This window comes from Cervus canadensis, chromosome 1 (assembly GCF_019320065.1).
Source record: "Cervus canadensis isolate Bull #8, Minnesota chromosome 1, ASM1932006v1, whole genome shotgun sequence".
NCBI lineage: Eukaryota > Metazoa > Chordata > Mammalia > Artiodactyla > Cervidae > Cervus > Cervus canadensis.
Window position 1 is genome coordinate 86,593,465 of NC_057386.1, and position 25,163 is coordinate 86,618,627.

Consider the following 25,163-nt stretch of genomic DNA (forward strand, 5'->3'; position numbering starts at 1 on the left):
TAGTTAATTGATTTCTAAAATGTCGATGTTCACTTTTGCTATCTCCTGTTTTAACGACTTCCAATTTGCCTTGATTTATGGACCTAACATTCCAGGTTCCTATGCAATATTGCTCTTTACAGCATTGGACCTTGCTTTCATCACCTGTCACAACCAGGTGGTGTTTTGCTTTGGCTCCATCTCTTCATTCTTTCTGGAGTTATTTCTCCACTTATCTCTAGTAGCATATTCGGCACTTACCGACCTGGGGAGTTCATCTGTCAGTGTCCTATCTTTTTGCCTTTTCATACTGTTCATGGGGTTCTCAAGGCAAGAGTACTGAAGTGGTTTGCCATTCCCTTCGCCAGTGGACCACGTTTTGTCAGACCTCTCCACCACGACCCATCCATCTTGGGTGGCCCTACATGGCATGCAGTCCATGGGGTTGCAAAGAGTTGGACACAACTGAGCAACTGAGCTGAACTAGGTTTGTCCTAGCTTTTCATCCAAGGAGCAGGCATCTTTTAATTTCATGACTGCAGTCACTGTCCACAGTGATTTTAGAGCCTAAGAAAATAAAGTTTCTCACTGTTTCCATTTTTTCCCCCTCTATTTGACATGAAGTGATGGGACTGGATGCCATGATCTTCGTTTTTTGAATGTTGTGTTTTAAGCCAGCTTTTTGACTCTGCTCCTTCATTTTCATTAAGCAGCTCTTTAGTTCCTCTTTGCTTTTTGCCATTAGGGTATTGTCATCTGCATATCTGAGGTTATTGATATTTCTCCTGGCAATCTTGATTCCAGGTTGAGCTTCATCCAGCTCAGCATTTGGCATGATGTACTCTGTATATATATTAAATAAGTTGGGTGTCAGTATACAGCCTTAACATACTCCTTTCCCAATTTTGAACTAGTCTGTTGTTCCATGTCCATTTCTCACTGTTGCCTCTTGACCTGCATACAGGTTTCTCAGGAGGCAGGTAAGGTGGTTTGATATTCCCATCTCTTTAAGAATTAAAGAGTTAGTTACTAACAGTTAGTTACTAGGTTAATTTAAAAAATTGAAACCATGATGAGATGTCACAACATACCTTCCAGAGTGGTTAAAAGAAAACATAGCCCCAATGAAAAGTAAATACTGGAAAGTATGCAGAAAAAAGTGAATCAATCAGACATTGCTGGTGATACTGTGTGAAGAATTTTGTACTTTCTTCTAATTAGAAAGATGGTAATGATGACTATATGCGAGATAGCAAAAGAGACACAGATGTAAAGAACAGACTTTTGGACTCTTTGGGAAAAGGTGAGGGTAGGATGATTTGAGAGAATAGCATTGAAACATGTATATTATCATTTGTGAAATAGATCTCCAGTCCAGGTTCGATGCATGAGACAGGGTGCTCGGGGCTGGTGCACTGGTATGACCCTGAGGGATGGGATGGTGAGGAAGGTGGGAGGGGAGTTCAGGATGGGGAACACATGTACACCCATGGCTGATTCATGTCAATGTATGGCAAAAACCACTACAATATTGTAAAGTAATTAGCCTCCAATTAAAATAAATAAATTAAAAGTAAACATACAAGTCAGCCTTTGTATTCCTTTTCATTCATCATAGAGAAAACTAAATGAACCATAACAACCTAAATAGCCATTGTTTACTCAAAAACCTATACAGAAATATTTGTAGCAGTTTTGTTCATAATATCCCAAAATATGGATGAAACTGGAGCCTATTATACAGAGTGAAGTAAGTCAGAAATAAAAACACCAATACAGTATATTAACACAGATATATGGAATTTAGGAAGATGGTAACAATGACTATATATGCAAGACAACAGAAGAGACACAAATATAAAGAACAAACTTTTGAATTCTGTGGGAGAAGGCGAGGATGGGATGATTTGAGAGAATAGCGTTGACACATGTATATTACCATATGTGAAATCACCAGTCGAGGTTCAATGCATGAAACAGGGTGCTCAAAGCCCATACACTGGGACAACCCAAGTGGGATGGGATGGGGAGGGAGGTTAGAAGGGGGTTCAGGGTGGGGGACACATGTACACCCATGGATGGTTCATAATAGCCCCAAATGGGAAGCAACCACTGGTGAATGGTTAAACAAACCTTGGTACATACTTACCATGCACTATTGCTCTCAACTAAAAAGGAATTAATTTTTAATACATGTAAAAAAAATGCCCAGGAAATTATGCTGATAGGAAAAAAAAAGACCAATAACAGAATATTACATACTTTATTGGTTCATTTTTTTTTTATTTTTTTAATTTTTTTTATTATTTTTTTATTATTTTTTTTTTTTATTGGTTCCTTTTATACAAGATTCTTGAAATAACATATAGATGGAGAACAAGTTAGCGGTTGTCAGAGTTCAGGGATGGGAATGGGTGGGACGTAGATGAGTGTTGCCCTAAAGGTACAACATGAAGGATCCTTGGGTTATGGACCTGTTCTGTGTTTTAACTTAATATCATTATTATGGAAGTTTTACTGTACTGTATTGTCTGCAGTTTTGCAAGATGTTACTGTTGGGGGAAAATTGGTAAAAAGCTATATGACAGTTCTCTATTATTTCTTTTTTAGTTGAAGTGTAATTGATACACAGTAACAATTATAATTCAGAGGTGTACGTTTTTACCAATTCACAATTTTAAAAGTTATATTTCATTTATAGTTATAGTTATTATAAGTATTGATTGTCTTCCCAGTGCTGTACAGTATATCCCTTTTGCTTATTTTACACCTGATTTGTGCTTCATACTCTTCTGTTTCCCTATATTACTTCTTCCCCATCCTCTCTCCCTTCTGGTAACCATGATTTTTTTCTCTATATCTGTGAGTCTGCTTCTTTTAGGTTATATTCACTAGTTTGTTACATATTTCATATTCTACATATAAGTGATGTTGTAGAGTATTTGTCTTCCTTTGTCTGACTTATTTCACTTAGCATAATGCCCTCCAAGTCCACGTGCTGCTACTAACTTTGGGTTTTGTTTGTTCTTGTTTCTCTAATTGCTTTAGATATAAGGTTAGGTTGTTTTATCTGAGATTTTTGTTATTTCTTGAGGTAAGCTGCTATTACTATAAACATCCCTCTTAGAACTGTTCTTAAGGCATCGTGTAGATTTGGGGTGGTTCTGTTTTCATTTTCATTTGGTTCTAGGTATTTTTTGATTTCCTCTGATTTCTTTAGTGATAAATTAGTTTGGTAATATATTCTTTAGTCTCCATGTGTTTGTGATTTTTTTGCAGTTTTTTTCCCCCTGTATTTGATTTCGAATCTCATAGTATTGTGGTCAGAAAAGATGCTTGATATGGTTTCAGTTTTCTTAAATTTACCTAGGCTTATTTTGTGGCCTAGCTTGTGATCCATGCCAGAGAATATTTTATATACACTTGAAAAGATTGTGTATATATACCTTTATCATTTAAGTTCTGTTCTTCTGGTCTGATGTTTCATTGAAGTCCTGTGTTTCCTTATTGACTTTCTGTCTGGATGATCCATCCATGGACATAAGTAGTCCCCTACTATTATTGTGTTACTGTTGATTTCTCCTTCTATGTCCATTAATATTTGCCTTATATGTTGATGTGCTTGTATGTTGTGTGTGTGTATATGTACAGTTGTTATATTTTCTTGGATCAATCTCTTGATCATTATGTAGTGTCCTCCTTTGTCTCCTGCAATAGTCTTTAAGTCTTTTTTTCTGATATAGGTATTGCTACTATGGCTTTCTTTTGATTTTCATTTGCATTGAGTAGCTTTTTGATCCCTTTACTTTCAGTTTATGTGTGTCTCTAGGTCTTAAGTCTCTTGTAGGCAGAAAGTCTTGTTTTTTATCCACACACTATGTCTTTATTTAGAGCATTTAGTCCATTTACATTTAACATGGTTATTGATGTATGTGTTCTTAATTATTTTGTTAATTGTTTTCTATTTGTTTTTACAGATCTTTTTTCCTTTTTTGTTCCCCTCTCTTGTGATTTGATGACTATCTTTAGTGTTACTTTTGAATTCCTTTTTCTTTTTTGTGTGTATAGCTATTATAGATTTTTGTTTTATGGCTATCATGAGGTTTTTGTATAGCAGTCCATATAAATATGTATGTGATTGTTTTGAGTTGCTGATGTTTTCATTTCAAATGCATTTTGAAAACCTTGTATTTGTACTCTTCTCCTCTCATGATTACTGTATTAGATATGATATTTTACATCTAATTATTTTATATATCCCTTAACTGCTTATTGTGGTTACAGATGATTTTACTACTTTTGTCTTTTAACCTCCCCACCAGGTTTGTGTGTGGATGATTTCCTGTCTTTACTACATGGTTGCCTTTTCTGGGAGCTTTTCTGTTAAGTAATTTTCTGGTTTCTAACTGTGGTCTTTTCTTTTTCATCTAGAGAAGTTCCTGTGTCATTTATTATAAAGCTGATTTGGTGGTGGAGAACTCTCTCAGCTTTTGCTTGTGTGTAAAGCTTTTGATCTCTCCAGCAAATCTGATCCAGAGCCTTGCTGGGTATAGTTTTTCTTGGTTGTAGGTTTTTCCCTTTCATCACTTTATTTTTTAATTGGAGGAAAATTGCTTTACAGTGTTGTGATCATTTCTGCTGTACAACAGTGCAAATCAGCCATAATTATGGCCTTTCATCACTTTAAATATCATGCCATTCCCTTTTGACTTGCAGAGTTTTTGCTGAAACATCACTGCCCGTGTTATGGGCCTTCTGTTTCATATTATTTGTTGCTTTCCCTTGCTGTTTTTTAATATTCTCTCTTAATATATAACGTTTGTTGTTTTAATTGCAATATGTTTTGGTGTGTTCCTTTTGGGTTCATCCTTGATGGGATTCTCTGCACTTTCTAGACTTGGGTGATTATTTCATTCCTCAGGTTAGGGAAATTTTCACCTATTTGTTAAAATTTACTCAGATTTTTTATCTCTCTCTGCTCCTTCTAGGATCCCTATAATGCAAATATTAATGTGCTTGATGTTGTCCCAGAGGTCTCTTAAACTGTCCTTATTTCTTTTCATCACTTTTCTGTTCAGCAGCAGTGATTTCCAGCTCTCTGATCCATTTCTTTGTATCATCTAGTCTACTGTTGATTCCTTCTAGTGTATGTTTTGTTTCCATTATTGTATTCTTCATCTCTGTGTGGTTCTTTATATTTTGGAACTCTTTGTTACAGACGTCTGACTTCTTGCTTTGTACATCCATTCTCCTCCTGAATTCTTTGATCATCTTTATAATCATTACTCTGACCTTCCCTCAGGTAGATGCTTATCATAATGTCACTTATTTCTTTGGGATTTTATTTTTCCTTTGGCTGGAACATGTTCTTCTGCTGTCTCATTTTTCCTAAGTTGCTATTCAGATTTTTATGTATATGGTAGTTTTGTTACATTTCTTGACCTTGGAGAGTAGGAGAGGTATGTTGTGTCCCAGCAGCACACAACCCTCTCTCTCATCACTCAAGCTGTGTGTTCTAGGACTTGCCCCACCCAGTAGGGCTGTGTGGGTCCTTCTGGTGTGGCAGGCTGACCCTGTGGACGATTTGGTAGGTGTGGTTGGCCCCTAACCTGGATAGTTGCCAGGCACTGTGCTGTGTGGATGCTGCTGACTGCTGGTTAGTGGGGCCTAGTCACAGGTGGCTGGCTGCAGAGCCGTAGGGAGCTGTGGGGCTAGTGCTGGCTCACCGGTGGGCAGTGTCTGCATCCAGAAGACTCCGGGCTGTTGCTTCCCCACACTGGTGGTTGAAGCCAGGTCCTGGGGTTAGTGCCAGACCACTGGCAGGCAGAGCTCTGGGTCCTGGAGTCTGACTGAAGGATCCAGAGATCTCACACCTGCTGCCAGATGGGGTTGGTTACGATACAGTTGGGTATTTGCTTTGTGGTGTCTTGAAGTTTGCCTTGGCCTGCTTTGTGGCAGGACTGGGACCCATCTGATCCTAGGGTAGGGTTTTCCCTGATGTAGGCAGGCTAGATATGCACACTAAAGGACTGTGGTTCTCTTGCATCTCTTGTCTCACCTCTGGTGTGTGAGGCTGTTCTGGAGGCTAGTGTATGCTTCCTGGAGTTGAGAGTTGGTGCCCGCCCACTGGTGAGTGGAGCTGAGTCTTGGGTCTCTGAGGTGCAGTGCTATGTCTAGAGGCATGTCTAGAGGTGACTGTGTGCTCAGGAAGTCTTTAGGCAGCCTGTCTGCTGATGGGAGGGCTGTGACCTTGCCCAGTTAGTTGTTTGATGAAATGTGTCAGCATTGGTGCCTACAGCTTGTTGGGTGGGGTCAGCTCTCGGCACTGATGAGTTTGAGGGAAGATCTCAAGATGCTGGCCACCAACTGCAGTGTCCATGCAGTAGATAGCTCCCACTTATGTCTGCCACAGCCATCCTGCACCACTCCAGGAATTTTCCCAAGACAACCACGTTTGTCTCGTCCAGGCTTCTATCAATTTATTTCTTTTGCCCTTAAGAGTGAAGTCTTATTACCCTCAGTCCTTTGGATCTCCCAATATTAAGTCTCATTGGCCTTCAAAGCCAGATACTCTGGGAGCTCTTTTTCCTGGTTCAGGAATCCCCGGACTGGGGAGCCCAACGTGAGCCCTAGAACCCTCACTCCTGTGGGGGAAGTATTATATTATAATTTTGTTGCAGTGCAACAAAAGCAGTTCTAAGAGAGCAGATACACTGTGCTCAAGTGGGATTTATCATAGATTCTAGGATGGTTCAGCATTGGCAAATTAGTCAGTAAAATACACCATATTAACAAATTGAAGAATAGAAATCATATGATTATCTCAATGCAAAAAAAAAAACTTTTAAAGAAATTTAACATTCATTTATAAGAACTCTGAACAAAGTGTATATAGAGGAACACACTTATACCTGGTTAAGTCCATATTTGAAAACCCTGCAGCCAGTGTGGTACTTAGTGGTGAAAAACTGAAAGCATATCTGTTAGAGCAGCTATTATCAAAAATACTAGAAATAACAAGTGTTGGGTAGGATGTGCAATAAAGGGAACACATGCACAATGTTGGTAAAAATGTAGATTGGTACATTCACTGTGGAAAATGTATGGAGGCTCCTCTGAACATGGAGAATAGAATTACCATACAAACCAGCAATTCCACATCTGAGCATTTTCAAAGAAAGAAAAACACTAATTCTAAAGATATATGCGCCATTTTGTTATTGCAGCATTATTTGCAATAGCCAAGATATGGAAAAACCCTAACTGCCCATCAATAGATGAATGGATAAAGAAGATGTGGTACATATGTGCAATGGAATATTGTTGTTGCTTTAATAGCTAAATCATGTGCAACTCTTTGCAACCACATGGACAGAGGAGCCCACCAAGCTTCTCTGTCCATGGCATTTCCCAGGCAAGAATACTAGAGTGGTTACCATTTCCTTCTCCAGGGAATCTTCCTCACCCAGGGATTGAACCTGCACCTCCTTCATTGTCAGGTGGATTTTTTATTGCTGAACCACCAGGAAAGCCCAATGAAATATTCAGTTCAGTTCATTTCTGTCACTCAGTCCTGTCCGACTCTTTGCAGCCCCATGGACTGCAGCACATCAGGCTTCCCTGTCCATCACCAACTCCTGAACTTGCTCAAAATCATGTCCATTGAGTCGGTGATACTATCCAACCATTGCATCCTTTGTCATCCCCTTCTCCTCCTGCGTTCAGTCTTTCCCAGCATCAGGATCTTTTCCAGTGAGTCAGTTCTTCTCATCAGGTGGCCAAAGTATTGGAGTTTCAGCTTTAGCATCAGTCCTTTCAATGAATATTCAGGACCGATTTCCTTTAGGATGGACTGGTTGGGTCTCCTTACAGTCCAAGGACTCTCAAGAGTCTTCTCCAGCCCTGCAGTTCAAAAGCGTCAATTCTTCAGCGCTCAGCTTTCCTTAAGGTTCAACTCTCACATCCATACATGACTAGTGGAAAACCACAGCTTTGACTAGACGGACCTTTGTTGGCAAAGTAAAGTCTCTGCTTTTTAATATGCTGTCTAGGTTGGTCATAGCTTTTCTTCCAAGGAGCAAGTATCTTTTAATTTCATGGCTGCAGTCACCATCTGCAGTGATTTTTGGAATCCTCCCAAAACTAAAATCTCACTGTTTCCACTGTTTCCCCATCTATTTGCCTTGAAGTGATTGTACCAGATGCCATGATCTTAGTTTTCTGAATGTTGAGTTTTAAGCCAACTTTTTCACTCTTCTCTTTCACTTTTATCAAGAGGCTCTTTAGTTCTTCGCTTTTTGCCATAAGGGTGGTGTTGTCAGTGTATCTGAAGTTATTGATATTTCTCCTGGCAATCTTGATTCCAGCTTGTGCTTCCTCCAGCCTGGCAGTTAGCAAGATGTACTCTGTATATAAGTTAAATAAGCAGGGTTACAATGTACAGCCTTGACGTACTCCTTTCTCAATTTGAAACCAGTCTGTTGTTTGTTATCTGATACTGATGCTTCTTGGCTGGCATACAGATTTCTCAGGAGGCAGGTAAGGTGGTTTGATATTTCCATCTCCTTTACAATTTTCCACAGTTTGTTGTGACCCACACAGTCAAAAGCTTTGCAGTGGTCAACAAAGCAGAAGTAGATGTTTTTCTGCACTCTCTTGCTTTTTCAGTGATCCCACGGATCTTGGCAATTTGATCTCTGGTTCCTCTGCCTTATCTAAATCCAGCTTGAATCTCTAGAAGTTCATGATTAACACGTATTGTTGAAGCCTGGCTTGGAGAATTTTGAGCATTACTTTGCTAGTCTGTGAGATGAGTGCAATTGTGCGGTAGTTTGAACATTCTTTGGCATCTCCTTTCTTTGGGATTGGAATGAAAACTGACCTTTTCCAGTCCTGTGGCCACTGCTGAGTTTTCCAAATTTGCTGGCATATTGAGTGCAGCACTTTCACAGCATCATCTTTCAGGATTTGAAATAGCTCAACTGGAATTCCATCACCTCCACTAGCTTTGTTCATAGTGATGCTTCCTAAGGCCCACTTGACTTCACATTCCAGGATGTCTGGCTCTAGGTGAGTGATCACACCATCGTGATTATCTGGATCACGAAGATCTTTTTTGTATAATTCTTCTGTGTATTCTTGCCACCTTTTCTTAATATCTTCTGCTTCTGCTAGGTCCCTACCATTTCTGTCCTTTATTGAGCCCATCTTTGCATGAAATGTTCCCTTGGTATCTCTCATTTTCTTGAAGAGATCTCTAGTCTTTCCCATTCTATTGTTTTCCTCTGTTTCTTTGCATTGATCACTGAGGAAGGCTTTCTTATCTCTCCTTGCTGTTGTTTGAAACTCTGCATTCAAATGGGTATATCTTTCCTTTTCTCCTTTGTCTTTAGCTTCTCTTCCCTCAGCTATTTGTAAGGCCTCATCAGATGACCATTTTGCCTTTTTGCATTTTTCCCCTTGGGGATGGTCTGGATCACTGCCTCCTGTACAGTGTCACGAACCTCCATCCATAGTTCTTCAGGCACTCTATCTATCAGATCTAATCCCTTGAATGTATTTCTCACTTCCACTGTGTAGTCATAAGGGATTTGATTTAGGTCATACCTGAATGGTCTAGTGGTTTTCCCCTACTTTCTTCAACTTAAGTCTAAATTTGGCAATAATTAGTTCATAATCTGAGCCACAGCCAGTTCCCGGTCTTTTTGTTTGTTTGTTTTTTCTGACTATGTAGAACGTCTCCATCTTTGGCTACAGAGGATATAATCAGTCTGATTTCGGTATTGACCATCTGGTCGTGTCCATGTGTAGAGTCTTCTCTTGTGTTGTTGGTAGAGGGTGTTTGCTATGACCAGTGCGTTCTCTTGGCAAAACTCATTTAGCCTTTGCCCTGCTTCATTTTGTACTCCACGGCATCTCTTGTTTGTTACTCCAGGTATCTCTTGACCTCCTACTTTTGCATTCCAGTCCCCTGTGATGAAAAGGACATCTTTTTTGGGTGTTAGTTCTAGAAGGTCTTCTAGGTCTTCATAATCAGCCATAAGAAAAGAATGAAATCTCTGCATTTATGTTGACATGTATGGTCCTAGATGGTATTATACTTAGTGAAATAAGTCGGACAGAGAAGGACAAATTACTGTATCATTTCCCTTATATATGAAATCTTAAAACAGATGGATGAAAATGACAAAAGAGAAACACAGCCAGAGATGCAGAGAATAAACTGCTTGCCTGAAGGGAGGCAGGGTTGGGGCATGTTTGAAATAGGTATGGAACATTTAAGTTAACTTTCAAAATATATGACTCACAGAATGCAATATACAATGTGGAAAAAAGGGTCAATAATGTATCTTTGTCAGGTGATAGATGGTAACTAGACTTATTGTATAGGAAGGACCCACTGACAACAATGTTAATCTTAATTATATTGTACTTTATATCCCTAGGGATTCCCTGGTGGCTCAGATGGTAAAGCGTCTGCCCACAGTGTGGGAGACTTGGGTTCGATCCCTGGGTCAGGAAGATCCCCTGGAGAAGGAAATGGCAATCCACTCCAGTACTGTTGCCTGGAAAATCCCATGGACAGAGGAGCCTGGTAGTCTACAGTCCATGGGGTCGCAAAGAGTCGGACACGACTGAGTGACTTCACTTCTTTCTTTCTTTCTTTCTTTCTTTATACCCCTAGTACTTGTTTATCTTTTAAGTGGATCTTATAAATTGTGCCTTTTGACCAACTTCATCCATTTCTCCCTCCCCTTACACTGCACCTCTGGTAACCACAAATCATATCTGTTTTTCTGTATCTCATAATGGGCATTCCGACACAGGATGATGCCAGCAGTAGTGAGATAGTTGCTGGAGCAGCTCTCAGTTTCTGCTGGTTACTCATTTTCACAAGATAAGTACAGAAATGCCACTAAAAAAAAAGCAATGACAGGAAAACTACCTCTAATTTTTCCATTCCAATCCCTGCCTCCACTTACTGTTTCTGGTCCTTCTTGCCCATGTTATCCAGCCCACCTTCCTCCCCTGCCTCCCCAGTCTTTTAGCCCTCACTCTACTTCCCAGCGTTGTCCACCTCTTTCAGTGTTACGCTGTATCTGTTCCCCTCTTCTGACGAGTGTCATCTCTTCCTGCCACCTTACTTTAAGGAGTTTCGTTCCCAGATCTTCCCCCGGTCCTTCCAGACCATCCGTTTGCTGCCTTGTTCATCTTGCTCCTTGTTACTCACCCTTTCTTGATACTCCTGAATGTTTGTCCCTCCTCGTCTTTATTTCTAGCCCCGTGTGCTCTAGTCCTAATCAAAACTCCAGCCACCCCCAATCAGATCTGGAGATGCAGTTATATCTGGCGACTTGGTATACTCTATTTTCGGTCTTTATAATTGGTAGATTATAGAGAGAGTTTTCTAGGCTAACAGAAATTGTCTGTGAATGAGAACAGTGTTGCATCTTCCTTTTCAGCTTTAGGTCTCCAGCTCCCTGTCCCTGTAGCAGATTCCACTGATTGGAGCCTTTGGTACAACGTTGAATTTCAGCAGTGCTGATGAGCAGCCTTGTATTATTACTGAATCTTGTGCAGCGCTTCTGATGTTTCACTGTCAAGAATCGAAATCGATATAGGCTTTTGGTAGATATTCTTTATCAATTGAGAATTTTCTTCCTATTTCTAGTTTACCAAGAGTTTTATTATGTACAGGTGTTAACATTTAGTGAGAATTTTCAGCATCAATTATTTTTTCTTTCTCTTTTGTAATTGCAGTAACAGATTTTCTAAGGTTATAAAATTTTTAAATGTATTTAATTTTAAACTATTGTCAGTTGAGGCTCGAATGATATGAGAAAATAAAATTTTAAGATGCATTATTTTCTGTTACAGAAAGGTGTCTTCAAAGGAGATGGAGACGACACATTAGAAAACTCGGCAGGTGACCAAAGGTAAGGTTGAGTTACCAGAAAATATTTTCTTAATTATGTTTAATTATTGTTAAAACATTTTTTTTAGTCTTAGGATTGTTTGTCTTCTAGTCTGCTCTAATGAGGTTTAAATGACCTGTCATTGAATTGACAAGGGAAAAAAAGCTGCTATCATCATCTCTAAGAGTGGCTCTCAACTGGGTGATTTTGCTTCCCTTCCCTCCTCAAATACTTGACGATGTCTGCTAACAGTTTTGCTTGTCACTGTTGTGGAGGGCAAGGGCACTGGTATCTAACGGGCAGAGGCCAGTAATGCTGCTAAACATCCTACAGTGCATAGGTCAGCCCCTATAATAAAAAAAAATTATTCAGCTTGAAATATTAATTGAGCTAAGGCTCTGAGAATCTCTGGTTTAGGAAAAAGGTAACGTATTGATTGCTATGGAGAAAATTAATATAAAAGTTTTGATGGCGGAAATTAACATACAAGTTCTGATGTTTATTTATCTCATGTTATATATTTATTAAACTAGATTAAACAGAATATGCATCTTTCTAACTTTGCATTTTTTCTTAGCTTTTTAGTTCCTCTTATAACTGAGAATGATAAGCATTTGGAAGAACTAAATGGTCAGCTGAAATATTATCAGGTATGAAATCATAGGTATTAACCCTTTGGTAATATTTTCTTTAAAAAAAGAAAAAGTAAATAGACATTGTTTCTTCAAATATCCTTTGATAAGGAAGAAGACATTTACCTATACTCAATTTACAGCATTGTGTTAGTTTCAAGTGTCCAGCAAACTGATTCTGTCATCCACATTTATGTGTTTGTGTATATATGTGTATTCCTTCTCAGACTATTTGCCATTATAAGTTATTATAAGAAACTGAATCTAGTTCCCGGTTCTGTACAGTAGGTCCTTGTTGTTTGTTTTATATATAATAGTGTATATCTATAAACACCTGTATCTGTAATTCCCTATATAGTCTGTATCTATAAACCCCTAATTTATCCCTCTTCCCTCTTTCCCTTTTGGCAACCATAAGCTTGTTTTCTATGTCAGTGAGTCTGTTTCTGTTAATTTGTATTAATTTTTGATTCCACATATGAGTGATATTGTATGATATTTGTCTTTCTCTGACTTAGTTTTCTTAGATGTTAATTTCTAAGACCATCCATGTTGCTGCAAATGCATTATTTCATTCTGTATGGCTTGAGTAATATTCCATTGTGTATATGTGTGTTTACACATATATGTGTGTGTATGTGTTTATATATATCACACATCTTTTTTATCTGTTCATGTGTTAATAGATACTTATGTTGCTCCCAAGTCTTGGATGTTGCAGATTGTGCTGCTATGAACATTGGGGTGCATATATCTTTTTGAATTAGAGTTTTAGAATTAGTATTTTTTGGACTATGCCCAGGAATGGGATTGTTGGATCACATGGTAATTCTGCTTTCTATTTTTAAAGGAACCTCTATAATGTTTTCTTGCCGTGTGGGGACACCCAAGACGGACGGGTCATGGTGTAGAGGTCTGACAGAATGTGGTCCACTGCAGAAGGGAATTGCAAACCATTTCAGTATTCTTGCCTTGAAAACCCCATGAACAATATGAGAAGGCAAAATGATACTGAAAGAGGAACTCCCCAGGTCCGTAGGTGCCCAATATGGAGATCAGTGGAGAAAGAACTCCAGAAAGAATGAAGGGATGGAGCCAAAGCAAAAACAATACCCAGTTGTGGATGGGACTGGTCATAGAAGCAAGGTCCAATGCTATAAAGAGCAATATTGCATAGGATCCTGGAATGTTAGGTCCATGAATCAAGGCAAATTGGAAGTGGTCAAACAGGAGATGGCAAGAGTGAATGTTGACATTCTAGGAATCAGCTAACTAAAATGGACTGGAATGGGTGATTTTAACTCAGATGACTATTATATCTACTACTGTGGGGAGGAATCCCTTAGAAGAAATGGAGTAGCCATCATGGTCAACAAAAGAGTTCGAAATGCAGTACTTGGATGCAATCTCAAAAATGACAGAATGATCTCATTCATTTCCAAGGCAAACCATTCAATATCATGGTAATCCAAGCCTATGCCCCAACCAGTAACGCTGAAGAAGCTGAAGTTGAATGCTTCTATGAAGACCCACAAGACCTTCTAGAACTAACACCCAAAAAAGATGTCCTTTTCATTATAGGGGACTGGAATGCAAAAGTAGGAAATCAAGAAACACCTGGAGTAACAGGCAAATTTGGCCTTGGAGTACAGAATGAAGCAGGGCAAGGGCTAATAGAGTTTTGCCAAGAGAACACACTGGTCATAGCAAACACCCTCTTCCAACAACACAGGAGAAGACTCTACACATGGACATCACCAGATGGTCAACACCGAAATCAGACTGGTTATATTCTTTGCAGCGAAAGATGGAGAAGCTCTATACAGTCAGCAAAAACAAGACCGGGAGCTGACGTTGGCTCAGATCATGAACTCCTTATTGTCAAATTCAGACTTAAATTGAAGAAAGTAGGGAAAACAACTAGACCATTCAGGTATGACGTAAATCAAATCCCTTATTGATTATACAGTGGAAGTGAGAAATAGATTTAAAGGACTAGATCTGATAGAGTGCCTGATGAACTATAGACGGAAGTTTGTGACATTGTACAGGAGACAGGGATCAAGACCATCCCCATGGAAAAGAAATGCAAAAAGGCAAAATGCCTGTTGAGGAGGCCTTACAAATAGCTGTGAGAAGAAGAGAAGTGAAAAGCAAAGGAGAGAAGGAAAGATGTTCCCATTTGAATGCAGAGTTCCAAAGAATAGCAAGGAGAGATTAGAAAGCCTTCCTCAGCGATCAGTGCAAAGAAATAAAGGGAAAAAAAGAATGGGAAAGACTAAAGATCTCTTCAAGAAAATGAGAGATACCAAGGGAACATTTCATGCAAAGATGGGCTCAATAAAGGACAGAAATGGTAGGGACCTAGCAGAAGCAGAAGATATTAAGAAGAGGTGGCAAGAATACACAGAAGAATTATACAAAAAAGATCTTCGTGACCCAGATAATCACGATGGTGTGATCACTCACCTAGAGCCAGACATCCTGGAATGTGAAGTCAAGTAGGCCTTAGGAAGCATCACTATGAACAAAGCTAGTGGAGGTGATGGAATTCCAGTTGAGCTATTTCAAATCCTGAAAGATGATGCTGTGAAAGTGCTGCACTCAATATGCCAGCAAATTTGGAAAACTCAGCAGTAGCCACAGGACTAGAAGAGGTCAGTTTTCATTCCAATCCCAAAGAAAGGAGATGCCAAAGAATGTTCAAACTACCACACAATTGCACTCATCTTACACACTAGTAAAGTAATGCTTAAAATTCTCCAAGCCAGGCTTCAGCAATACGTGAACCGTGAACTTCCAGATGTTCAAGCTGGTTTTAGAAAAGGCAGAGAAACCAGCGACTAAATTGCCAACATCCGCTGGATCATTGAAAAAGCAAGAGAGTTCCAGAAAAACATCTATTTCTGCTTTATTGACTATGCCAAAGCCTTTGCCTGTGTGGATCACCATGAACTGTGGAAAATTCTGAAAGAGATGGGAATACCAGACCACCTGACCTGCCTCTTGAGAAACCTATATGCAGGTCAGGAAGCAACAGTTATAACTGGACATGGAGCAACAGACTGGTTCCAAATAGGAAAAGGAGGACGTCAAGGCTGCATATTGTCACCCTACTTATTTAACTTATATGCAGAGTACATCATGAGAAACGCTGGGCTGGAAGAAGCACAAGCTGGAATCAAGATTGCCGATAGAAATATCAATAACCTTAGATATGCAGATGACACCACCCTTATGTCAGAAAGTGAAGAGAACTAAAGAGCCTCTTGAAAATGAAAGAAGAGAGTGAAAAAGCTGGCTGTAAACTCAACATTCAAAAAACTAAGATCATGGCATCTGGTCCCATCACTTCAGGGCAAGTAGACGGGAAACATGGAAACAGTGACAGACTATATTCTTGGGCTCCAGAATCACTGCAGATGGTGACTGCAGCCATGAAATTAAAAGACGTATGCCCCTTGGAAGAAAAGCTTTAATCAACCTAGACAGTGTATTAAAAATCAGAGACGTGACTTTGCCGACAAAGGCCCATCTGGTCAAAGCTGTGGTTTTCCACTAGTCATGTATGGATGTGAGAGTTGAACTATAAGGAAAGCTGAGCGCCGAAGAATTGATGCTTTTATTTTTAGGATCTCTCTCTCTCTTCAGTCGCTAAGTCATGTCTGACTCTTGCAACCTTGTGGACTGTAGCCTGCCAGGCTCCGCTGTCTGGGGGATTCTCCAGGGAAGAATACTGGAGTGGGTTGCCATTTCCTTCTCCAGTTTTTAGGATAGTGAGCCTAAAGTTTCTGCTGAATTCACTCTCTCAAAATTAATGACTTGTGGTTTGTTAGTTGTAAAATAGAATATCTAGTTTCTAGAAATTAAACTTAAATTTTCAATTTTTTCTATAATCAGTCTGACTCATTTATCTCTTTAATCTGCTAGTTTACTAAGATATTTAACTTCATTTTTCCATTTGTCATTCTCAATCTAAAAGTGATTACTGGATTAATTTCAAAGAGGTAGGTGTAGCAGAATGCCCAAGGGTCTGTGATAAGAATAGTTGCTACATTTAGGGAGAAAAAAGATGTTGACAGCTACTTCTAAGAACACTTGCTCACATAGATATTATTGATTAGCAGTAGTCTTTATGGTTTATTTTAGTGAACCAGTCAAAAAATAATGTTATCTCAAAAGCAGGAAAATTTTCTTAATAATTCTCTATGTGAAAGATTTTCTTCCAGAAAATGTAAATAATTGGGGAAATTTTGATGATAAGAAAGATACTGCTGAATTTTATTTCCTTCCAACTCTTAAATATTTTGCAATATTTTACAGTAAAAAATCTTTAGCATTACTATAATAATTTACCCTGAATCCATATTAATGCATATACCCCACCTGATTATTTGAATAATGTTTTTCAAGATACACTAACATTTTTGAAAATTTTAAAGAATTAAAAAATACAAAGCAAGAATAATTGCTACAATAAAGTCCAAACCTCTTAGTTAGCATGACATTCAAGACCTGCCACCTGCCTTTCCAATTTTACCTCTCATTGCTTTGCTCCATGTATGGTCAGTTCTCAATTATCTGGTAGTGAATTCATTCATTTTTATTTAATTGTGATTCAGGCACAGCAGGGAGCTGGGAAAGGTTCACCTTTCAAGCCAACTTTGTAGTTATAATTGGCTGTTACTGGTTTCCTAGACCAAGCTGCCTTGAGCTTTCTCAGGAAGAGAGAAAGGCTTGGAGCTCTGCCTGTTCCACCCTGCCCTTGCCAGGTTCACTCCAGGCTTGGCACTTCTCCTTTAGCTGTGGGTACCCAACCAAGACTAATGGGCAGATCATGAGTTGATTGCAGTTTTGTTTTAAGTATGGTTTTACATGGCCTCCTTCCTGATCTCCATTTGCTCATTTACTCTTATTGAGAACTGACGACTCTGACTGTGTTGGCTAATATTTTTTGCTTCTTTGCTTTTACTCATATTTCACCCTGCTCGAAATGTCCTTCCTTTTCTGTTGAAATCTTACAATCCCTTTAACCCCTCAGAAAAAATTAGAAATACCTTCATTTCATTCCCTTTTCAATATGTATTTTATTCTTACTGGTATTTTAATTGGTGATTTTATTATTATTTTTTTAACTGTATTTCCTACTACTGTGTGTATTATTAACCACATTGGTTTACTGTAGCAGCCTTGTATATGCAGAGAGATTAATACATAATAATTATATTAATTATATTAACAATTATTAATAATTAATAAATAACAACTAATAAAAGAGGTCAATCAGAGACTGAATGAATTATTGCTAAAGAAGATCTTTATTTGCTTTTTTTCACCATTGACATTTTACTTTTCAAAATTTAAGCACACTTATATGGACTTCCACCTAAAGTAGGATGAAACAAGACATATAGTCAAGGTCTAGGGATCATCTAGTATTTCTTACAGTGACATATTGAGGAATATGTTTCATCTCTTTTACTATAAGCATCTATAAATCTTACAAATTATTTATAAATATTAATATATTACATAAGAAAGTTTTATTTATATTCTATTCAGAATATTCTCTATATCATTAAAATATCTAATATTTATTGTTAGAAGTGAAGAATAATTATTTCTTATCTATAGACTAGTGTCACCGATTGCTTGCATATGAAAGAACTGTTAATATAGATCTAATTGTCTTGAAGATGTTTTCCTACAGCTATATTTTATTCTTTCAGAAACAGATGGGTGAGATGAAACTACAGTTTGAAAATGTCGTCAAGGAAAATGAAAGGTAGATCAATTAACTGTTATTTTATTTTTGTCTTAGGTAACTTTTATTGTTACTTGGTATTTATTCATTTAGTATCCTGGTTATGAATGTGGGCTCTGGGGCCTGATGTCCTCTTTGACTCCTGGCTCCGTTGCTTTCTAGGTATGTGACCTTGGACAGTTACTTAACCTCTTTGTGCTTTTCCTCATCTATAAATGGGAGATAATAGCAGAACCTGTTTCATAGAGCTGACTATAAAGGACAAAGTAACTGCTTAAAATAGGGTATATAATAAACACTTTATAAATGTTAGCCATCATTAGTAGTAGAATAGCATGTAATATATAAATACGTTAGGAAACATACCAATAAAAAGAAAGCCTGTCAGCCCACCATCCATTTAAGAGCTAAAATGTTATCAATACTGGTGCACCTATCCATGTTTTCTTTCCCTACGTCATCCCTCTCCTTCCCTCTGCCAGCAGTTAATACTCTCTTGAAATTTTATCATTCCCTTGCTTTTTAAATTTTTATAGATATATCTATGCCTAATGATATACTATTTTTATGTTTTTTTAAAAACTTATATAAAACAGTATTATTTAGTCTTCTGAGACATACTTTTTTTCACTCCGTATCATGCACAGATAGAAGAATTTCAAGGGATGAAATTGCTGGGCCATAGGCCATGTGGTATTCAATTCTGCAATATATTGCCAGTTTAATTTCCAAAGTGGCTATACCAATTTTCATCCCACAAGTGACATTTATGAGTTTTTATTGATCCATATCTTTCATCAACACTTGCCCTTACCAGGTTTCTTAATTTTTATTATTTTGAGTCCTAAATAGTATTTCATTGTGGTTTTAATTTGCATTTTCTGACTCCCGAAATGTTCAACCATTTTTCATGTATTTCCTTACCCATGTGATTTCTCATGAAATGCACATTCATTTCTTTTTCCCATTTTCTATTTGTTTATCTTTCCCTTAGTAAATTTATATAATCTGTATTGTCAGTATTTGTTGGTGTGCCAGTCAGTGTTAACCATACCCATTGTAGGCATTTCAAACAAATAAGAGATTTAGTAACTTTCAGTTAAAATGTAGGTAAGATCATTGGTTTTAGAGTCATACCATAGAGGCTGAGATGCTGTGTTCAGGAATTTATGCTGCTATAGCCACCACTACAACATCATTTTCATGAAGCTGAAAACTTGACACTGAAAAGTGGACTATGGGTTGCTGATTTCAAGAGCACTCAAGTCTGCCAGTTTTGCTTGCCATCTATCATACCTACAGGAAAATATTCTCAGCTCACTTCTACCTTCCATATCCCCCTCAAGTGCCTCTCACTGCTGAAACTAATCCCATACAGCACACCAGCTGCAAGGAAATTTGGGAAATACAGTTTTAGAATTTTAATTACTATAAAAGATGCTAGAAAATGGAAAGGGATGAGAATGAATAATGAGTGCCAGTGGCCCATTTGTTGTGTTAGACAATAGGTGCATTTCAGATTCCTGTTTCCAGGTTGTGATACGTTTGATCAACAGAATTTTATTTTTCTAAAATCTTGAGGTAGTTGAATATATCTATCTTTTCTCTTATGGTTGTTGATCTTTGTGTCTCTAACAAATCCTTTCAGCTTGTGGTCATAAAGATCTTCTCACACGTTTTCTTTTAAAAATGTTCAGGGTTAATCTATTCCAAGTTTAACTTTTGAAGGTTATGTAACTGGACTGAGATCTGATAGAACTTTTGTTGTTGACATAAAACTAAACCAAAAAAATTAAGAAATCTTTTTAAAGTTTGGCATTCCTTTGTTTGCATTCTTCTATGTAAATCTCTTAACTAGATTTTCCATTTTTCTCATTTATTTCTGGTTTTTCCCATGAAAAGTTTTCTAACTTTTTTATGATGCACTGTTGTTTTTCACAATAATTATGAGACAGACTATGATCTTCCTAGTAAAGAGTATTACTAAGATTTTTGAATCACCAGTATATGTAAGTAAAGTTTGTATTTTAATGTTTTGAGGATAATACGGTGTTACATGAATGAGACAATGATTTAGTCGTTTCCTTTATTTGACCCCGTACTCTTCCTTTTATGTCCAGGTCTTTTGAAACCAGTCCTCTAAAAATCTGCCTTTACTGTTTTAATAGTGCTGCAGTCGTGGCTCATAAATGTATTTATTCTGAGTATAAGAGGGAAATGAGAAAAAATGGATCCTGAGCTTGTTAAAAGGCACTTTAAATAACTCAGTGTTATCAGGTTTTAAAGTAAACTCTGTCTTTCGGGCAGTATCCTGCTTTCAATTAAGCATTGCTGTTAAGGGCTGCAAAATCAAAGAGTGTATCGTTTAAGGAGCGTGTTTTGGATATGACCAGGTCAGAGTAACGGAGGCTGGCCGTGGCTTGGGTCATACAGGAGTAGGCAGTTCCACGTTTTGGGTTTGGGAAACATTCTACTGCATTGTATACAGCTGAATATTACCTAGGAATTGATTACAAATAGACAATAGTGAAGTCATTTTATGAGACTTAGGAAGAGGTGAAAAAAATATTCGTTATATCATCCTCATTTTTAGTCTATTCCTTGAAATGCAATTCATGTGGAGAATATACTAGTTTTTATTTTGTTTTTGTCTTATTTTCTTCAGTATCATATTTCCTTCTCATAACTTGCCAGAGGAAGGAAATTGGGTTATATAGTGAGTAAATATATGTACAGCACTGTCTGGCACTAAGTAAATACTACTTTTTATTGTTATTATTTTTTATTTTATTATTGAGGATTTGAAAGACAATCATTGCCTCTGTAAGAGCTATTTTCCCCTTCTTTCATAGTTCATATAACCCTGATTTTGTTCCAGTTTCATTGCGCTCAGAGGATATGAGCTTCTTCCACAATCTCAGGTGATAAATCTTAGATTATAAACTCATGCACATTTCTCATGTCAGGGATTGGTTTAAGTATAAACATGAGATTCACTTTTATCCAGTGAAGTAAGGGACAGTCTGTAGTAGTGCCACTGGGAAGATTCTTTTGCTGCCAAGAAGAGAGACTGGCAAGAAGAAAACTTAGCTCCTTTCAGTTAGTTCCTTGTCATTTTCAGATCAGTTCAGTTCAGTTGCGTCTGACCCTTTGCGACCCCATGAACTACCGCATTTTAGAAAGTGTTATGTTGAAGCTACTGTAGCTGTACATTTGTAACCATGATAGTAGATATCAGAAACGCAATGAGATGGGAAGAAGGGAAAGATAGGGAAACCTTTCATCCTTAAATTACATTACTGAACTGCTGAAAGTAATCTGAAATCATGTACCTTCAGATTTAATATTTGGTGAGGTCATAAGACATGCATCCAATAATTCATAATATTTATTACTTACTAAATTGTTGTTGTTCAGTTGATAAATCGTGTCCTTCTCTTTGCAAGCCCATGGACTGTAGCATGTCAGACTTCCCTGTCCTTCACCATCTCCCAGAATTTGTTCAGACTCATGTCCATCAAGTCAAGTGATGCTGTCGAGCCATCTCATCCTCTGTCACCAGTTTCTCCTCCTGGCCTCAATCTTTTCCAGCATCAGGGTCTTTTCCAGTGAATGGGATCTTTGCATCAAGTGGCCAAAGTATTGGAACTTCATCTTCAGCATCAGTCCTTCCATTGAATATTCAGGGTTGATTTTCCTTAGGATGGACTAGTTTGATCTCCTTGCTGTCCAGGGGACTCTCAAGAGTCTTCTAGCCCCATAACTCGATAGCATCAATTCTTCGGTGCTCAGCCTTCTTTATGGTCCAGCTGTCACATCCATACATGACTACTAGAGAAACCATAGCTTTAACTATTCAGACCTTTGTCGACGAAGTGTTATCTCTGGTTTTTAATACACTGTCTGGGTTTGTCATAGCTTTCCTTCCAAGGAGCAAGCATCTTTTAATTTCATGGCTACAGTCATTGTCTGCAGTGATTTTGGAGCCCAAAAAAATAAAATCAGTCACTGCTTCCACTTTTTCCCCATCTATTTGCCCTGAAGTGATGGGACTGAATGCGATAATCACAGTTTTTTGAATGTTGAGTTTTAAGCCAACTTTTTCCACTCTCCTCTTTCACCCCCATCAGCAGTAGGCTCTTTAGTTCCTCTTCACTTTCTGCAGTTAGAGTGACATATCTGAGGTTGTTGATATTTCTCCCAGCAATCTTGATTCCAGCTTCTGAGTCATCCAGCCCAACATTTCACATGATGTCCTCTGCATATAAGTTAAATAAGCCGGGTGACAACATAGAGTCTTGACGTACTCCTTTCCCAGTTTGGAATCAGTCCATTGTTCCATGTCTGGTCTTAACTGTTGCTTCTCGTTCTGCATACAGGCTTCTCAGGAGACAGGTAAGGTGGTCTGGTATCCCCATCTCTAAGAATTTTCCAGTTGGTTGTAATCCACACAGTCAGAGGCTTTAGTGTAGTCAATGAAGCAGAAGTAGATTTTTTTGGAATTGCCTTGATTTTTCTTTGATCCAGCGGATGCTGACAATTTGATCTCTTGTTCCTCCTTCTTTTCTAAATCCAGCTTGTACATCCGGAAGGTTTCAGTTTACGTGATACTGAAGCTTAGCTTGAAGTATTATGAGCATAATCTTGCTAGCATATAAAATGAGTGCAGTTCTATGGTAGTTTGAATATTCCTTGGCATTGCCTTTTTTTGGGATTAGAATGAAAGCTCACCTTTTCTAGTGATGAGTTTTCCAAATTTGCTGACTTAATGGGTGCACCCCTTTAACAGCATCATTTTTTAGGATTTGAAATAGCTCAGCTGGCATTCTGTCACCTCTACTAGGTTTGTTCATAGTAGTGCTTCCTAAGGCCCACTTGCCTTCACACTCCAGGATGTCTGGCTCTGAGTGCTCACACGATTGCAGTTATTTGGGTCATTAAGACCTTTTTTCTTTTTTTAATAGATTTTCTGTATATTTGTGCCACGTTGTCTTAATCTCTTCTGCTCACTGTTTCTGTCCTTTGTTGTGCCCATCTTTGCATGAAATGTTCCCTTGGTATCTGTAATTTTCTTGTAATAGTCTTTGCCATTCTATTGTTTTCCTCTTATTTCTTTGCACTGTTCACTTAAGAAGGCTTTTCTATCTCTCTTTGCTATTCTCTGGAACTCTGCATTCAGTTTGGTATCTTTTTCCCTTTCTCCTTTGCCTTTCCCTTCTTTTCTAATCTCTGCTATTTGTAAGGCCTCTTCAGACAGCTACTTTGCCTTCTTGCATTTCTTTTTTTGGGGGACGGTTTTGGTCACCACCTCCCGTACAATGCTATGAACCTCCATCCATAGTTCTTCAGGCACTCTGTCTACCAGATCTAATCCCTTCAATCTATTTGTCACCTCCACTGTATAATCATAAGGGATTTGATTTAGGCCATACCTGAATGGCCTAGTGGTTTTCCCTACTCTCTTCAATTTAAGCCTGAATTTTGCAGTAAGAAGCTCATGGTCTGAGCCACAGTTAGGTCCCAGAAGTGTTTGCTGACTGTATAGAGCTTCTCCAACTTTTACCACAAAGAAGATAATCAATCTGATTTCTGTATTGACCATCTGGTGATGTCCATGTGTAGAGTCATCTCTTGTGTTGTTGGAAGAGGGTGTTTGCTATGACCAGTGCGTTCTCTTGGCAAAACTCTGTTAGTCTTTGCCCTGCTTCATTTTTTATTCCAAGGCCAAACTTGCCTTACTCCAGCTATCTCTTGACTTCCTACTTTTGCTTTACTATCCCCTCTGATGAAAAGGACTTTTTTTTTGGTGTTAATTCTAGAAGGTTTTGTAGGTCTTCATAGAACTTTTCGACTTGAGCTTCTTCACATTCGTGGTTGGAGCATAAACTTGGGTTACTGTGATGCTGAATGGAAATGAACCGAGATCATTCTGTCATTTTTGAGATTGCACCCAGGTACTGCATTTCAGACTCTTCTGTTGACTGAGGGCGACTCCATTTCTTCTAAGGCATTCTTACCCACAGTGGTAGTTATAATGTAATTATATGGTCATCTGAGTTAAATTTGCACATTCCCATCCATTTTAGTTCACTTATTGTTAAAATTTAGATGTTCACTCTTGCCATCTCCTGTTTGACCACTTCCAATTTACCTTGATTTACGGACCTAGCATTCCAGGTTCCTGTGTAGTATTGTTCTTTACAGCTTTGGACTTTTACTTTTACCACCAGACTCATCCACATCTGAGCAACATTTCTGCTTAGGTCAACCTCTTCATTCTTTCTGGAACTGTTCCTCTGCTCTTCCCCAGTAGCCTTTGGACACCTGCTGACCTTGGGGGCTCATCTTCTGGTGTCATATCTTTTTGCCTTTTGATTGTGTTCATCGAGTTCACAACAAGAATACTGAAGTGGCTTGCCATTCCCTTCTCCAGTGGGCCACATTTTGTCATGTGGCCATGACCCATCCATCTTCAGTAGCCCTGCAAGATGTGACTCATAGCTTGCTTGAGTTAAAGCTGAGACCCATGTGATCATTTTGGTTAGCTTTCTGTGATTGTGATTTTCATTCTTTTGGCTGTGAGATTATAAATCTTGCTTCCTGATGAGAGGGACTGGCTGTGGGGAAAACTGGGTCTCGTGCTGGTGGGCAGAGCCATGCTCAGTAAATCTTTAATTCAAATGTCTGTTGATGCGCAGGCTGTGCTTCTTCCCTGTTACTTGTTTGGCCTGAGGTGACTCAGTCTTAGTGTTGCACACTCTGTGATAAGGCTACTAGCGTGAAAGTGAAAGTCGCTGAGTCATGTCCGACCCTTTGCGACCCCATGGACTATACAATCCATGGAATTCTCCAGTCCAGAATACTGGAGTGGGT

At 38.4% G+C, this 25,163-nt stretch overlaps 1 protein-coding gene across 3 annotated transcripts in view; it reads left to right on the top strand.

The window, feature by feature from the left end:
- Window positions 1–25,163, top strand: part of SCLT1 (sodium channel and clathrin linker 1) — a 223,806-nt gene that overhangs the window by 22,945 nt on the left and 175,698 nt on the right. For all 3 annotated transcript variants that reach the window (XM_043486393.1, XM_043486394.1, XM_043486392.1), the window contains exons 3-5: window positions 11,857–11,915; window positions 12,472–12,544; window positions 18,256–18,311. In XM_043486393.1, the coding sequence (XP_043342328.1) occupies window positions 11,857–11,915; window positions 12,472–12,544; window positions 18,256–18,311 (188 nt within the window). The remainder of the gene's footprint in view (window positions 1–11,856; window positions 11,916–12,471; window positions 12,545–18,255; window positions 18,312–25,163) is intronic.